The sequence below is a fragment of the Bombina bombina genome, chromosome 8, assembly GCF_027579735.1.
Source record: "Bombina bombina isolate aBomBom1 chromosome 8, aBomBom1.pri, whole genome shotgun sequence".
NCBI lineage: Eukaryota > Metazoa > Chordata > Amphibia > Anura > Bombinatoridae > Bombina > Bombina bombina.
Window position 1 is genome coordinate 46,399,276 of NC_069506.1, and position 18,112 is coordinate 46,417,387.

Below are 18,112 nucleotides of genomic sequence, written 5' to 3' on the forward strand. Positions count from 1 at the left end.
TGATCAGATCCCAGGAAATTGCTGAGGCACCTTATCTAGACGACATCTTGGTTCAGGCATCATCTTTTCAACTAGCAAAATTTCATACAGAGATGTTGTTGTTTTTTCTACGTTACTACGGGTGGGAAGTGAATCTGGAAAAGAGTTCTCTAGTTCCTACTACAAGAGTGTGTTTCCTAGGGACTATCATAGATTCCCTGTCCATGAAGATTTTCCTGACGGACGTCAGAAAATCCAACCTTCTTGCTCCTTGCCTTTCTCTCCAGTCTGCTTTTCGTCCAACAGTGGCTCAATGCATGGAGGTGATTGGTTTGATGGTGGCTTACATGGACATCATTCCTTTTGCTTGGTTCCATCTGCGATCGCTGCAGCTTTGCATGCTCAGTCAATGGAACAGAGACCATTCAGATTTATCGCAGAGGATTAATCTGTACCCCCTAACAAGAGACTCTCATAGGGGATTTCACAGGATCATCTGTCTCGGGGCACTTGCTTCCTGAGACCTTCCTGGGTAATTGTGACTATGGACGCCAGCCTTTTAGGCTTGGGAGCTGTTTGGGGTTCTCTGAAAGCTCAGGGTCTGTGGTCTTGGGAAGAGGCTTCTCTTCCAATAAACATTTTGGAGTTGAGAGCAATCTTCAATACCTTGACAGCTTGACCTCAATTATCTTTAGTCCGGTTTATCAGATTCCAGTCGGACAACATCACCTCAGTGGCTTACATCAACCACCAGGGAGGAACTTGGAGTTCCTTGGCCATGAAGGAGGTGTCTCACATTCTGCAGTGGGCAGAAGCTCACGATTGTCTCCTATCTGCCATCCACATTCCAGGAGTGGACAATTGGGAGGCAGATTTTTTGAGCTGACAGACTTTTCATTCAGGGGAGTGGGCTCTCCATCTGATAGTGTTCTCCAGGATAACCCTCAGGTGGGGAGTTCTGGAGTTGGATCTGATGGTGTCTCGTCAGGACACCAAGATGCCAAAGTATGGTTCAAGGTCAAGAGATCCTCAGGCTGCCCTGATAGATGCTCTGGCGGTTCCTTGGGATTTTGTTCTAGCATACCTGTTTCCTCCATCTGCTCTCTTTCCACGAGTCATTGCTCCTATCAAGCAGGAGAGTGTCTGTGATTCTAATAGCTCCTGCCTGGCCTCACAGGATCTGGTTTGTGGATCTGGTGAAGATGTCATCTCTTCCACCTTGGAGGTTACCTCTGAGGAAGGACCTTCTAATTCAGTGTCCATTCCTCCATCCAAATTTGGATTCTCTGAAGCTGACTGCTTGGAGATTGAACGCCTAGTTCTGTCTAGACGTGGTTTTTCGTAAGCGGTCATTGATACTATGCTTCAGGCTTGTAAATCGCAGGATTTACCATAAGGTATTGGGTAAATACCTTTTTTTTGTATGATGATAAAGGTTTCTCTGGAGTCGGGTAGGATTTCCCAAATGTTATCGTTTCTTCAGGATGGCCTGGAGAAAGGTTTGTCAGTCAGTACTCTGAATGGTCAGATTTCTGCGCTGTCTATTATTTTGCACAAACATCTGGAAGATTTAACAGATGTTCAAGCTTTTGTTCAGAACCTGGGCAAAATCAGGCCTGTGTTTTAACCTGTTGCTCCTCCTTGGAGTTTTAACCTATTTCTTAAAGTGTTGCAGCAGGCTCCGTTTGAGCCGATGCATGTTGTTGATATAAAGTTGTTATCTTGGAAGGTTTTATTTCTCCTTGCTATTTCTTCCGCTCGCAGAGTTTCTGAGCTTTCAGCTTGGCAGTGTGATTCCCTCGTACCTTATTTTTCATGCAGATAAGGCAGCCCTTCTTACTAAATTGGGGTTTCTCCCTAAGGTAATGTCGGATCGTAACATTAATCAGGAAATTGTTGTTCCTTCTTTTTGTCCTAATCCTTCTCATAAGGAACGTCTTTTTCATTACTTGGATTTTGTGCATGCTCTAAATTTTTACCTGCAAGCTACTAAAGATTTTCGGCAATCTTCTGCCCTGTTTGTTGTTTTCTCTGGAAAGCGTAAGGGTCAGAAGGCCACTTTTACTTCTTTTTCCCTCTGGTTAAGAAGTATGATTAGTTTTGCTTATGAGACTGGTGGACAGTAGCCTCCTGAGACAATTACGGCTCATTCCACTAGGGCTGTCTCCTCTTCTTTGGCTTTCAAAAATGAAGCTTCTGTGGAACAGATTTGCAAGGTGGCAACATGGTCCTCTTTGCATGCTTTTTCCAAATTGGTCCCCCTGCCTTGTTCTCCCTCCCTGTTCATTCCATGTCCTCAATTTTATCAGGTAAGCATAAATTTTGTTTTTTAATTTTTTAATGCTTTGTTTTACCTTTTTAAGTTTTTCCAGAGGAGTGTGGAGGATCCTGACATGCTGCATAAGAAATTATCATCTCTAGCGAATATATGTACGTGTCCAAAATAGACACGATTTTGAAATGGTGGATAGTCCAGTTTAACAAAACCTTAAACTAGCTACAATCATTTTTAGGGACTGCTGTCTAGCGTAGCATTTATATTTTATTTATTTGGTTTCAATTAATTGTTGAGAATATGTTTACGTTTAATTCATTTGGTAAAGACCTCACAAATGGATCTCAGTACTGGACAGAAATAAAAGCAAAAGGGCGCCAAGCCAAATTTGCCGCACGGCTATTGGCTAAGAGGTGAAAATGTCACCTCTTAGCAAAAAGATTTTTTTTTTGCCATGGGCTGCTGTAGCAGCTAAGAACGGTGATCGACTGAAACAAATAAAGGAGCTTTCTACATGAAGTATCTTATACTTCATGAATGAGAGTCCCGTTTATTTGTTTCAATAGTAAATCCTAGCGTTTGTAAAATGCTAGCATTGACTTTCACTTTAAGGGCTAGATTAAGTAAGTTTTTTTCCCGCACTTGCGCTAACCCGACGCAAGCAAAAAGGCAAACTTAGAATATTGCAACCACGTTAACATATTTACCCAAAGGTGTAGATTTATCAATGTGTGGGCAGACATGATCCGCTGTAGTGGATCATGTCCACCGCACATCGATAAATCCAGACGGCATTTATCATTGCACAAGCATTTCTAGTGAAATGCTTGTGCAATGCCACCTCCTGCACATTTGCGGCCAAATGGCCGTTAGCAGGAGGTGTCATTCAACCCGATCGTATCCGATTGGGATGATTGCTGTCCGCCACCTCAGAGGTGGTGGACGACCGCTGCTTCTTAACTTACATTTCTGGCGAGCTGGAAAGTATTGGGGTAGATAGCAGCATCTGCTGCTTGCTAAATCTACCCCAGTGACTTCAATGGAGTTCAAAAAGTGAGGTAACGCAAGATAAAATATTTCACATTCCAATGTTCTTCACATAGCAGAATATATTCTATTTATTCTTAAATACACATTTCTATATATGTCTAATTTTTTTTGGTAACATTTTATGGAAATTTTGCAATAAAAGCTAAGTTTAGTGAGTGCTATCTTTACATTGAGACTATATATATATATATATATATATATATATATGTATAAAATTATTTACGTATACATTTCCAGTTGTTTCAATAATGAACAGATTAAACAGATTTACCTTTTTGCTGCAACCCCCCCCCCCAATTATTTGATTATTTGCTGCTCATTGATATAGCTAACAAAGTATGTTTTAAATTTAAAAATGTAATATGCTGCTGCTGCTGTGTGTCAGGAAAGCTGTTAGTATTCCTTTTGTATAAGGAACCATTGCTCTTTATTACTGAGGAGAGCTAAAGTGTAAATTAAACATTGAATTTAACACCTGTGCAAAGCTTTCATTTTAGTAATATGCTGCATTTACTTAAGCATTTTTTTTTTTGTTAATGCACCTCCCTTCCCCATCTCTGATGTCTTAAAAAAGCTTGAACTCAAAATCAAAACTTTAACCAGCATGTGCCCAGGAAACCTGGCAACAGTGTAATGTTTTTTTTTTTGCGTACCCAGGTGTCAGTAAAACTTTTTTGTATATTATGTTCTACACTTGGCAGATGTATGAATACACATTGTTAGAAATTCAAATTACAAGTCATTCCTCAATGTATGATTCTGTCGCAGCTGCTGAATAACAAAAAACATAGACTAGAATGGTTAACCAATTATAGCAATTTCTTTCAGGCAAGATATTTGCTTATTACATGGAACATTTGTCTGTAGTCAAAAAAAAACTTTTATTTTAACCCGTTTTTTTTTTTTTTAGCAGATTTTCATTGCATAATCTTTGAATATTGTGTGGTCTTCCATTCAACTGTTCAGAGAAATAGTTGCAGCGTATTTCTAACTAGTAGTTCCAATCTTAGGCCCACCCAGTTTGCTATTGAGAAGTCCGTGAAGTAATCCCTTCTTTATTAGACGGCAATCCAAATATAAAACCAAAGTGTTTTTTTTTTTTAATTTGCAGGGACAGTGGAGAAATGACGTGTTCAATGGGCAAGGAACGATGATTCATTACTCGGGTATAATTTATGATGGTCTATGGATCAATGGCTATCCTGCTGGTATGTGCTTTATTATGCTATCCAATTATATATATATATGAAAAAGCTAAACAGAATCTAGGGGCGTCCTCCTGTTGATTAATAAGGTTTGGCTTTCGTGTTAACTTCCATGTGTCATTCATTTAGCTTTTCTGCTAAAGCTCAGTGGAACAACAGCAAAAACCAGCACCGGTTTAGATGCTGCACAAAAAAAAATAAAAAAAGATATAAATAAAATCAAATTGAATAGAGCAGATTTAGACTAAACAGGACTGCACTAAAGTAGCATTGCAAGGTTTTTCAAATCCTTACCATCTGTTGTGAGGTACAGGATTAAAAGGGGGTAGAGGAAATTGATTGTTCCAGATAATATATATTATTTTTCTCCTACTATCTAAGTGTAAAAGCCACGTGTGGAGTAAAAAAAAAATCCTGCAATTCATACAAGCTGTTTTTCTATGGTGAGGACATATTAGTTGCTAGGAGCTAGATGTCGTTGTAAGATCAAACATAGTATGTGGCATCTTCACTGTTTTCTAAAACATAATTATTACCATTTTAATTTAAACTATTGTTCTGTCTACCTGTCTGCCTGCCTCTCCACCTGGCTGTCTGACACTCCATCCATCTATCCATCTATCTATCTATCTATTTATCTATCTATCCGTCTATCTGTCTGTCACTCTATCTATCTTTCTATCTATATCTATCTATCTATCTATCTATCTGTCTGTCTGTCTGTTTATCTGCCTGTCTGTCTATAATCTATTTCTCTGCCTGTTTATCTGTCTGTCTGTCTATCTATCTATCTATCTATCTATCTATCTATCTACTTCTCTGTCTGACTGTCTGTCTATCTGTCTCTCTACCTCTCCACCTGCCTGTCTGTCACTCTATGGGCTCCATGTACGAAGCAGCGAAAGCTGCTCCGGAGCCTTTGCGGGGCAGGTTCGCATATGCGAGCCTGCTTCCCGCAATGTAAGAAGCAGCAGTCATAAGACCGCTGCTTCCTACAGCCTACGCCACCTCTTAGGTGGCGAAGCAAAATCACTGAGAGCACGCTCGCTCTCGGTGATTGACAGCCCCTTCAGTCGCGTGATTGGTCTCGCGATTGAAGGGGCGGGCATTACACACTCCGATGAGTGTGTAATGGTACATACGGGCAAGCGGATCAATAGATCCGCTGCCCGTGTGTAGTGGAGGCGGGCGGACAGCTTCGCGAGTTAAGAAGCTGTCCGCCCGCCTCTTAGTACATGGCGCCCTATCTATCTATCTATCTATCTATCTATCTTTCTATCATCTATCTCTATCTATCTGGCTGGCTGTATGGCTGTCTGTCTGTCTTTCTGTTTGCCTCTCTGCTTGCTTGACTGTCACTCTGTATCTATCTTTCTGATTCTCTGCCTGTCTGTCTTTTTGTCTATCTATCTATCTATCTATCTATCTATCTATCTATCTATCTATCTATCATCTATCCTAAATATTAAACATTTATTTTATTAAATATTCCATTGTAAAACTTGTTTGAAATTACAGTGTATTGGTTGAAATGTGGGAGTAGATTTATTAATAGCGGACATGATTCGCTGTAGTGTCCGCTCGACCTCGCTAAATGTCGGCATTTAACATTGCACAATCATTTCTAGTGAAAAAATAAAAGTTTCAGTTTTCTAATAGGAGTCTAGGTTACAGTAAATATGTACACATGGGGCTAGATTTAACAAGCAGCGCATGCTGCTTTCTCCGTCCGGCTCGCTGGGAACTTAAGTTAAGAAGCAGCGGTCATTAGTCCACTGCTCATTAACTTGTCCGCCACCTTTTAGGTGGTGGACTGCAGTCATTCTGATCCGATCCGATTGGGATGATCGACACACCCAGCTAGCGGACGATTGGCTGCGAATGTGGGCATTTAGCGATGTCGGGCGGGTATGATTAGCTACAGCGAATCATGTCCGCCCGGGCATTTAATAAACTGACCCCATTGTATTTAAGATTTTCTCGACACATTGTTATGTTTTTAAATGTGTGGGGTAAATAGAAATAAAATAAATTTGAGAAATATACATATAAAGAAATAAGAAAACCTAATTAGACATGCTGTTGTTTTAATGCACGACTCACATTCATTGAACATTTTCTAATAAATATCATCTAATGTTTTTTTGGGACAAATAAGAAGCAGATGTAACCACATTACTGTTGGATTATTTTGAACATATTTGCTTTCGCCCATATACATTTTAGTTCTTTAAAAACAATGGCACTAAAAATGAATAAAACATATTCAGCATTACAGTAAGATTTATGAGGAGTGGTAGCTTCCATGCCAAGTATTGGCAAATGAAACAGGCAGTATAGAAGGAACATAGGAAAAAGGAACAACAGACACATTTTTTGCTCAAAATTTGGTGGTTTATCATAAATACAAACGGCTAGATTGCGAGTTGTGCGTTAGTCTTAAAAAAGCAGCGTTGGCCGGTCCTAACGCTGCTTTTTAACGCCTGCTGGTATTACGAGTCTTGCAGGTACACGTGTACCGCTCACTTTTTTGTCCAGACTTGGAAATACCGCAAATCCACTTACGTAAATTACGTATCCTCTTTTTCAATGGGACTTTCATAGCGCCGGTATTATGAGTCTGACAAAAAGTGAGCGGTACACCCTCTCCTGTCAAGCCTGGGTACCGCATTTTAAAGTCAGTAGTTAAGAGTTTTACATTACAATGCCGTAACATAAAACTCTTAATTAAAGTGCTAAAAAGTAAACTAACACCCATAAACTACCTATTAACCCCTAAACCGAGGCCCCCCCACATCGCAAACACTAAAATAATTTTTTTTAACCCCTAATCTGCCGAACCGGACATCGCCGCCACTGTAAAAAATATATTAACCCCTAAACCGCCGCACTCCCACCTCGCAAACATTAGTTAAATATTATTAACCCCTAATCTGCCGTCCCTAACATCGACGCCACCTACCTACAATTATTAACCCTTAATCTGCCGCCCCCAACGTCGCCGCCACTATATTATAGTTATTAACCCCTAAACCTAAGTCTAACCCTAACACCCCCTAACTTAAATATAATTAAAATAAATATAAATAAAAATTACTATAATTAACTAAATTATTCCTATTTAAAACTAAATACTTACCTATAAAATAAACCCTAAGCTAGCTACAATATAGCTAATAGTTACATTGTATCTAGCTTAGGGTTTATTTTTATTTTACAGGCAAGTTTGTATTTATTTTAAGTAGGTACAATAGTTATTAAATAGTTATTAACTATTTAATAACTACCTAGTTAAAATAAATACAAAGCTACCTGTAAAATAAAACCTAACCTACGTTACAATTACACCTAACACTACACTACAATTAAATTATTTCCCTAAATTAAATACAATTAAATACAACTAAATTAAATTATCTAAAGTACAAAAAAACAAACACTAAATTACAGAAAATAATAAACAAATTACAAGATTTTTAAACTAATTACACTTAATCTAATCCCCCTAACAAAATAAAAAAGCCCCCCCAAAATAAAAAAGCCCTACCCTACACTAAATTACAAATAGCCCTTAAAAGGGCCTTTTGCGGGGCATTGCCCCAAAGTAATTAGCTCTTTTACCTGTAAAAAAAATTACATATCGCCCCCAATGTTAAAACCCACCACCCACACAACCAACCCTACTCTAAAACCCACCCAATACCCCCTTTAAAAAACCTAACACTAACCCCTTGAAGTTAACCTTACCGGGAGAAGTCTTCATCCAACTGGGCCAAAGTCCTCAACGAAGCCGGGAGAAGTCTTCATCCAAGCCGGGCGAAGTGGTCCTCCAGACGGGCAGAAGTCTTCATCCAGACGGCATCTTCTATCTTCATCCATCCGGCGCGGAGCGGCTCCATCTTCAAGACATCCGACACGGAGCATCCTCTTCTTCCGACGTCTTCTTCTGGAATGACGGTACCTTTAATTGACGTCATCCAAGATGGCTTCCCTTCAATTCCGATTGGCTGATAGAAATCCAATATAAAACCGTTTAAAAACTTAGAAGCTTCCAGTTTAGCTCTGTTAAAAAGGTTTCTGGAACACCCACTGCAAGTGGGAAATAGCAGACACTCCCCCCATCCCCCTTCCTCTGCATATGAAAAGACCCTTTACACAAACAGGAGCAAGCTGGAGTAGGTATACAGCGGTATTCTCCTAAAACTTTGGGGCTTGGTTAGGAGTCTGAAAATCAGAGCAATGTTATTTAAAAATAAGCAAAACTATACATTTTTTTTAAAAAAAAAAGTTTTCAGTTTACTTCTATTATGAAATTTAGTTTGCTTACATGTTTTTTTTTTTTTTTTTTTAAAGAGATACCTAAGTAGGTATCTGGGGCACTACATGGCAGAAAATAATGCTGCCATCTAGTGCTTTTGCAAATGGATAAAATTCTTGGAAAACTGCTGGCTGTCCAGTGTCTAGTATTTTTTTAAGTACAACTGTGTTATAGTTTTAAAACAGTTCTACACTTCTATTCACTTGTAACTGTTGATGTTCCCACTAACATAAACGTTAACATTTGCCAGACCTGACACATATGTCTACTGGGCAGCCTAGGGTTCTAAATACAGATACTGAGAGTTACATTATAGGGAGTGTTTTGCAAATATTTATTACTTGACCTGTTAGGAAGGTGTCCTTTGATTTAATGTGCCTATAGGGTGTTGTTTATATGACTTAAATAGAAATGCTACTCTTTCTAGAATTGTATAATCATTTTTATACTATTAATAAAACAATCATTTTAATACTTTTAACTCCTGATTGTTGCTATTTACCAACGTTATATTTAGTGTAAATTTTTAAGAGAAAGTAAAAAATAAAAAAAATAAAAATCTAAATTTTATTAACTTTCCATATCTGGAGGTAAAATTTCACTTAGGTGTTTTGCAGTTTCTAAAGCTGTTAAGAGACACCAACTACTTAAATGTAACCCAGAAACACAGGGCATACTACTGTACCCATATTTAAGCAAATTATCATTTTAATCACCTATTTAGGACTAGATTAAAAGTGGTACGTTAAGCTTAGCGCGAGATGCAATATTAATATCATGACTGTGCTAACTTTAGTGTGGTATTATAAGGGGAAAGAAAACATGAGCGCTCGAGCGCAAACTACATGCCTAAATATATGTGTATATGTGTATATATCTGTATATATGTGTATATCTGTATATATGTAGATATGTGTATATCTGTATATATGTATATATGTATATATCTGTATATATGTGTATATCTGTATATATGTGTATATCTGTATATATGTATATATGTGTATATCTGTATATATGTGTATATCTGTATATATGTGTATATATGTATATATGTGTATATCTGTATATATGTGTATATCTGTATATATGTGTATATCTGTATATATGTATATATGTGTATATCTGTATATATGTATATATGTGTACATCTGTATATATGTGTATTTCTGTATATATGTGTATATCTGTATATATGTGTATATCTGTGTATATGTATTTATGTGTATATCTGTATATATGTGTATATCTGTATATATGTGTATATCTGTGTATATGTATTTATGTGTATATCTGTATATATGTGTATATCTGTATATATGTATATATGTGTATATCTGTATATATGTGTATATCTGTATATATGTATATATGTGTACATCTGTATATATGTGTATTTCTGTATATATGTGTATATCTGTATATATGTATATATGTGTATATCTGTGTATATGTATTTATGTGTATATCTGTATATATGTGTATATCTGTATATATGTGTATATCTGTATATATGTGTATATCTGTGTATATGTATTTATGTGTATATATGTATATATGTGTATATCTGTATATATGTATATATGTGTATATCTGTGTATATGTATATATGTGTATATATGTATATATGTGTATATGTGTATATCTGTATATATGTATATATGTGTATATATGTATATGTATATATATATATATATATATATATATATATACATTTGAGCCCTTTTAAATCAATATTAATATTTAAAATGTGTTTAGTGTGTACGTACTATAAATATTTTACATTGCAATGTTCTTCACATAGGATATATGTATTTTTAAATAGACATTTATATATATATGTAAATACCTATACCTGTATATATTGATATACTGTAGCTATGTAGGTATATATATATATATATATATATATATCTGTAAATACCTATACCTGTATATATTGATATACTGTAGATATGTAGATATATATATATATATATATATATATATATATACAGTATATATATATATATATATATATATATACATACATATAATACCGTCCATAAATCACAGGATATAACCTCCAAAGGTCGTCTGCCTGGGTGCTGTGATGCTTTAAATAATTCCAATATAAATAACAGCACTCTCAGGTCTTTCATTCAAGTGAGAACAGCAAAAGTCTCTTTTTTATTGTAACGTTTTCGAGGAGCTTGTCCCCGTCATCAGCATGCTGATGACGGGGACAAGCTCCTCGAAAACGTTACAATAAAAAAGAGACTTTTGCTGTTCTCACTTGAATGAAAGACCTGAGAGTGCTGTTATTTATATTGGAATTATATATATATATATATATATATATATATATATATAAGAAAAAATTGAATGTAAAATATGCATAATTCATGTTGGGTTGAACGCACTTGGTTAAAAGCGGTCAGGTTAGTGCACGAGCAGTAAGTGTTTTTTCCATTCAGGGCCCTCCATTGAAGTGTATGGGGAGAAGAAGTTAACACAGTCGCGGTATTCAAAGTCCAGCAGTTAGAACGTGTCGCAAGCAAGAAAAATAGTTTGAACTTGTAATACGTGCACTATCCTGTGCTCATAAAAAGTTTACTTTCAGTGGTATTAGTGCTCAAGCGGAACTGCTAAATACCGCTCCACTTGTAATCTAGCCCTTAATGTGGCACAATCGTTGCTGGCAATATTTACCAGTCGTCTATTGTAGGAACCAATAAAACATAACAACAACAGTGTGCTATGATAGGAGCTGTTATGGGTGGCAACCAGTACATTTGAACAGAAATGAAACATGCTGCTTATAAACAAAGGAAAGAAAGGAATTAGAGGCAAATGTATAGGCATAGAATGAGGAAGAGTAAGCCCTTATGATATATAATAGAATAAATATAGCTAAGCAATGGAAAAGGAGACACACAGACACAGTGTAATTCTGTACTGGAAGAATAATACAAGAAATCTGATTTAGAGCAGCGCCCACATTTTCTAACAATTGCAGTAGATGCATTGACAATTCTTTAAACTTTAGTGTAGTGTGTGTGTATGTATGTATGTATTTATATATATATATATATATATATATATATATATATATATATATATATATATATATACATACATACAGTATACAGGGAGTGCAGAATTATTAGGCAAGTTGTATTTTTGAGGATTCATTTTATTATTGAACAACAACCATGTTCTCAATGAACCCAAAAACTCATTAATATCAAAGCTGAATAGTTTTGGAAGTAGTTTTTAGTTTGTTTTTAGTTATAGCTATTTTAGGGGGATATCTGTGTGTGCAGGTGACTATTACTGTGCATAATTATTAGGCAAAAAACAAACATATACCCATTTCAATTATTTATTTTTACCAGTGAAACCAATATAACATCTCAACATTCACAAATATACATTTCTGACATTCAAAAACAAAACAAAAATAAATCAGTGACCAATAAAGCCACCTTTCTTTGGAAGGACACTCAAAAGCCTGCCATCCATGGATTCTGTCAGTGTTTTGATCTGTTCACCATCAACATTGCGTGCAGCAGCAACCACAGCCTCCCAGACACTGTTCAGAGAGGTGTACTGTTTTCCCTCCTTGTAAATCTCACATTTGATGATGGACCACAGGTTCTCAATGGGGTTCAGATCAGATGAACAAGGAGGCCATGTCATTAGATTTTCTTCTTTTATACCCTTTCTTGCCAGCCACGCTGTGGAGTACTTGGACGTGTGTGATGGAGCATTGTCCTGCATGAAAATCATGTTTTTCTTGAAGGATGCAGACTTCTTCCTGTACCACTGCTTGAAGAAGGTGTCTTCCAGAAACTGGCAGTAGGACTGGGAGTTGAGCTTGACTCCATCCTCAACCCGAAAAAGGCCCCACAAGCTCATCTTTGATGATACTAGCCCAAACCAGTACTCCACCTCCACCTTGCTGGCGTCTGAGTCGGACTGGAGCTCTCTGCCCTTTACCAATCCAGCCACGGGCCCATCCATCTGGCCCATCAAGACTCACTCTCATTTCATCAGTCCATAAAACCTTAGAAAAATCAGTCTTGAGATATTTCTTGGCCCAGTCTTGACGTTTCAGCTTGTGTGTCTTGTTCAGTGGTGGTCGTCTTTCAGCCTTTCTTACCTTGGCCATGTCTCTGAGTATTGCACACCTTGTGCTTTTGGGCACTCCAGTGATGTTGCAGCTCTGAAATATGGCCAAACTGGTGGCAAGTGGCATCTTGGCAGCTGCACGCTTGACTTTTCTCAGTTCATGGGCAGTTATTTTGCGCCTTGGTTTTTCCACACGCTTCTTGCGACCCTGTTGACTATTTTGAATGAAACGCTTGATTGTTCGATGATCACGCTTCAGAAGCTTTGCAATTTTAAGAGTGCTGCATCCCTCTGCAATATATCTCACTATTTTTGACTTCTCTGAGCCTGTCAAGTCCTTCTTTTGACCCATTTTGCCAAAGGAAAGGAAGTTGCCTAATAATTATGCACACCTGATATAGGGTGTTGATGTCATTAGACCACACCCCTTCTCATTACAGAGATGCACATCACCTAATATGCTTAATTGGTAGTAGGCTTTCGAGCCTATACAGCTTGGAGTAAGACAACATGCATAAAGAGGATGATGTGGTCAAAATACTCATTTGCCTAATAATTCTGCACTCCCTGTATATATCAAATGATATAGTACTCTGCAAAAGTTTTAGGCAGGTGTGAAAAAATATGAGATGAGGAGAAAAAAGAACACGATGGGTCTTCAAAGTATATCCACCAGTTTAGGTGTGAAATAATGCTGTAAAGTAAGAATGCTTTCAAGAATAGAAGAAGCAAAAAGAAACAGGCAACATTGAGGACTGTTGAAGCAGTGGTTGGCCAAGGAAACCTAGTGCAGCAAATGAAAGACAAATTATACTTACTTCGCTTTACAGTTGAAAGTTGTCCAGTAGTGCCATCAGCTCAAAATTGGCAGAAACCAGTGGGACCCTGGTACACCCATCTACTGTTCAGAGACGTCTGATCATAAGTGGTCTTCATAGAAGACATGCGCCCAAAAATCCATACCTCGGATGTGGAGACAAGGCCAAGTGATTCAACTATACACGAAAACACAGGAACTGGGGTGCATAAATGGCAGCAGATGCTCTGGACTGATGAGTCAAAATGTGTGATATTTGGCTTTAGCAGATGGCAGTTTGTTTGCTGAATGGCTAGAGAGTGGTACAACAATTAGTGCCTGCAAGCCTCAGTGAATCATGGTGGAGTTTCCTTTGAAGTTTGGGGCTGCATTTTTGCACATGGAATTGGAAATTTGGACATAATTAATGGTCTCTTCAATGCTTAGAAGTACCGGCAGATACTTATCCATCATGCAATACCATCATGAAGGCATCTGATTGGTCCCACATTTATTCTGCAGTATGGCAACAACCCAAAACATACAGCCAAAGTCATTAAGAACTACCTTCAGCATAAAGAAGAACAAAGAGTCCTGTAAGTGATGGTATGGCCCCCACATAGCCCTTACATGTAGAGATAGAAGCAACAGAGGCTGCCTAAATCCACAGACGAAGTGTGGTTAGTTTTCCAAGATGTATGGAACAACCTACCTGCCGACTGTGCAATGGCATCTAGAAGAATTTATGCTGTTTTCAATGCAAAGAGTGGTCACACCTGATTGATTTAATTTACATTTCTCTTCTGTTCACTCACTTGCATTTTGTTAATTGATAAAAAATAAACTATTAACATTTCTATTTTTGAAACCATTCTTACTTTACAGCATTTTTTCACACCTCCCTAAAACTTTTGGACATTACTGTATTATTGGATTTGCCGTAATTCCACAAAATAATATTAAAAGTGAAATCACTGGGCTTTGCTATGTGTTGTGCAGATTCTGATTATTTTTTTTCAGGAATAATGCAGATATTAGATTAACCGTCTGTTTTCTGAAAACTCAGGTTTCTAATCCCTTGTGCGTTGCTTTCATAGAGGATTGCTCATCATTTTAACATTTTGAATTTGTTGAAGCTCTTGAAAGAACACATTTTGTTTTCAAGAAGTGTCTTTGAAGTCATTTGCTTTTAAGACAATTTTGTTTATGGTTTTTTTTTCACAGTTGGATGGATGAAAGACCTCAGGCTTCTGTTCTGTATTTCTCTTTTTATCAGAATAAAGTGGTTCTTAGGAGATCTCTTTTTATCCAGACTGTCATTCCTTGGGCAAACTAAGTGGTCATTCCTTAGATAAACTAATTCTAAGATTGTCCTTCCATCATTCTCTAGTACTGTATTGCGAATAGCAAAGAAGCACTGTCATATTGACTTTTATATTGTTTCTGCGCTTACATTAGATCTGGAAGCTACTAAGGAAATCAGATTCAGGGAGAAGAATTATCCCCCTTTCAAATCAAAGTTTTTATTCTACCAAAACTACAGCTTCATCATGGTTCAGGTATAATAAAGCCTGTGCTGAGCAATTAATTCTTCAAGGTGGCCAAATTGTCTTCTTTTTCACATATTCATTGCATTCATTATATACACAAGCAGCATATACTGTATGATGATCTTCTTCAGACACTGAGTATTGCATCCACATTTATCTATTTAGGTGAAATTCACTCGTAATAACCTACCTGAACATTTTTGTCAGACTTGTGAAATAGAAATATTTTATAATCATGTTTTTTCATGTATGAAGTCTGAATCTTTGTTGGGAATTATTCCCTTTCTAAACTAAGCTTTTTATAAAGGGGCGTGTATATTAAAGGAAAAAGAAGAAATCCTGAGAATACCCAGGAAATCTTTACCTCTTATTTAATTACCAATACCTATTACTTTGAATTTAAAAATGTATTTTATTAAAGTGATTGTAAACTTTAATGAATTAAAGCCCAGAATCAAAAAATAATCTTAAAAACAGAGGCACTTTAATATATTAAAGTTTGCAAAGGCGCTTATTTTTAAAAATCCTTAACTTTGCGTTACAGCATCTCCTGCTGTATTTAGCATATGGATGACAAATACAGCTTCCTCCAATCGTTGTGTGCCTCACTAGCTGGACGACAAAGGGGAGGAAGCCGGATTCGTCATCCATATGGATTGGAGGACACCAGATTCGTCATATGTATGCTAAAGAAAGCAGGAGTTGTGGGCAGAGGATCTGCGTTGTGTTTACCATAACGCAAAGGTAAGTATTTTAAAAAAAATAAGCGTCTTTGTAAACTTTAATTAATTAAAGTGCCCCTGTATTTAAGATCATTTTTTGATCCTGGGCTTTAATTTATTAATGTTTACAATCACTTTAAGTATACATCTTGTTTTTATTATCAAAAAGACAGGGAATTAGAGCATAACATTATAATCAACTTTCTAATTTACTTCTGTTATCAAATTTGCTTCAGTCTCTCTGTATCATTTTTTGAAAGAGCAGCAATGTACAGTGCAGGTAGGACATAAGAGAACTCCAAATGGAGCAACAGACTTTTCCTCTTACGCGTTTCGTGTGACCAAGCACACTTCGTCAGAGAGAAAAGAAGAAACCTGCTTAATAAAGTTAGAGCCTCTCATGGACCTCTGTGCAAATAGAGATCATCAATAGAAGGTGTAGCAATATAAGGGAACCACTTTGGAGACCCATAACAAATATATATACCGCAGGTACATGAACCAATTACTGAGGGATATATATAGTGATTTTTTTGTAGAAATACATAGGAGCATAGCTATTATAATTATTTATGTATAAATGATAGGATTGAGCCAGAATATATATGAGCTCTAGAATTATTAATAGGCCAAATTATCTGTGAGGCTAAATGATTATCATGTAAGGCTAGTGAACAAATGAGAATAAACTCTGACTGATCTGTTACATATCTATAACCTCTGTAATTATATAATGTCTTCATCTGCTCCGCTTCAATATACAGTAAGCCCTGCAATAAATAGACCATGGAATTGAAAAATGCTTAGTTGTCCTTTCAAAGGCCTTTTCCTAAGAAGCTGTAAGTTTGTATCCTTTAGTCGGTTAAATAACCAGGAACGCCCTGAAGGCTAGTTATACTGTTGTGGGACAGGCATAGGAAGAATCATTCAAGTAGAGGATTCATACAACCTCATTATGTTCTCCAAAGTAGGCTATAAAAAGCAGTGCATGTTTCTGTTGTACCATTAAAATAGTAAGAAACAAAGAGTAAATATTAGGTCTAAAGTAAAAGTATAAAACAGATTACCATTAATAGTGTCAGATAAACCTGGATATACAAATATCTGACACTAGCCCCCTCTCTAAAAGAAAAATCTGGCACTACTTAGGCCTGTCAAACTCTACAGTCCTGGCCGCTGATCATGGAGCAACAGCCAAAAACAGTAATGGAAAAGAAAAACAAAGTGAGAGAAGGACTTAATAAAACAAACATCAATATTACCTAGGTATACCTGTAACTCAGTATAGTGCATCTGCATTGACTGTAGGACATATTTAAATACGTAGACCTCCTACAGCATATCTATGAAACATAATAAAGACATTGGCTCCTATTTATCAACCTGTCAACTTACTTGCATTCGCCGGCACCAATACCCTCGCCTAAGATCACCTAACATCGCTGCCACGTACCTGAATACATTCTCCAAAGTTACCAAAAAAGCTGTCAAAAAGCTGTGCACCAAGTACGGGGCGATGAGAGGCAGACTGTTGTTAACTAACAGTCATCGATCTCGCTGCTCTTCGGCTTTTTCCCAGCTTTATTGGTACCCTGTCACTAAACACCCACACTATACTAAACTGTTTTACCCCTATACCGCTGCTCCTGGACTCCGCCGCAACTAAATAAAGTTATTAACCCCTAAATCGCCGCTCCCGGAGCCCACCGCTACCTACATTATACTTATTAACCCCTAATCTGCCCCCCTACACCGCCGCCACCTACATTATGTTATTAACCCCTAATCTGCCGTCCCCAACCTCGCCGCCACTATATTAAATTTATTAACCCCTAAACCTAAGTCAAACCCTAACACCCCCTAACTTAAATCTAATTTAAATAAATATAAATAAAATTACTATCATTAACTACATTATTTCTATTTAAAACTAAATACTTACCTATAAAATTAACCCTAAGCTAGCTACAATATAACTAATAGTTACATTGTATCTATCTTAGGGTTTATTTTTATTTTACAGGCAAGTTTGTATTTATTTTAACAAGGTAGAATAGTTACTAAATAGTTATTAACTATTTTATAACTACCTAGCTAAAATAAA

General features: G+C 36.9%; 1 protein-coding gene across 1 annotated transcript in view; it reads left to right on the forward strand.

Moving 5' to 3' along the window:
* Window positions 1-18,112, forward strand: part of MORN1 (MORN repeat containing 1) — a 569,760-nt gene that overhangs the window by 163,733 nt on the left and 387,915 nt on the right. The window contains exon 7 of the mRNA XM_053690352.1: window positions 4,416-4,512. Coding sequence (XP_053546327.1) covers window positions 4,416-4,512 — 97 coding nt within the window. The remainder of the gene's footprint in view (window positions 1-4,415; window positions 4,513-18,112) is intronic.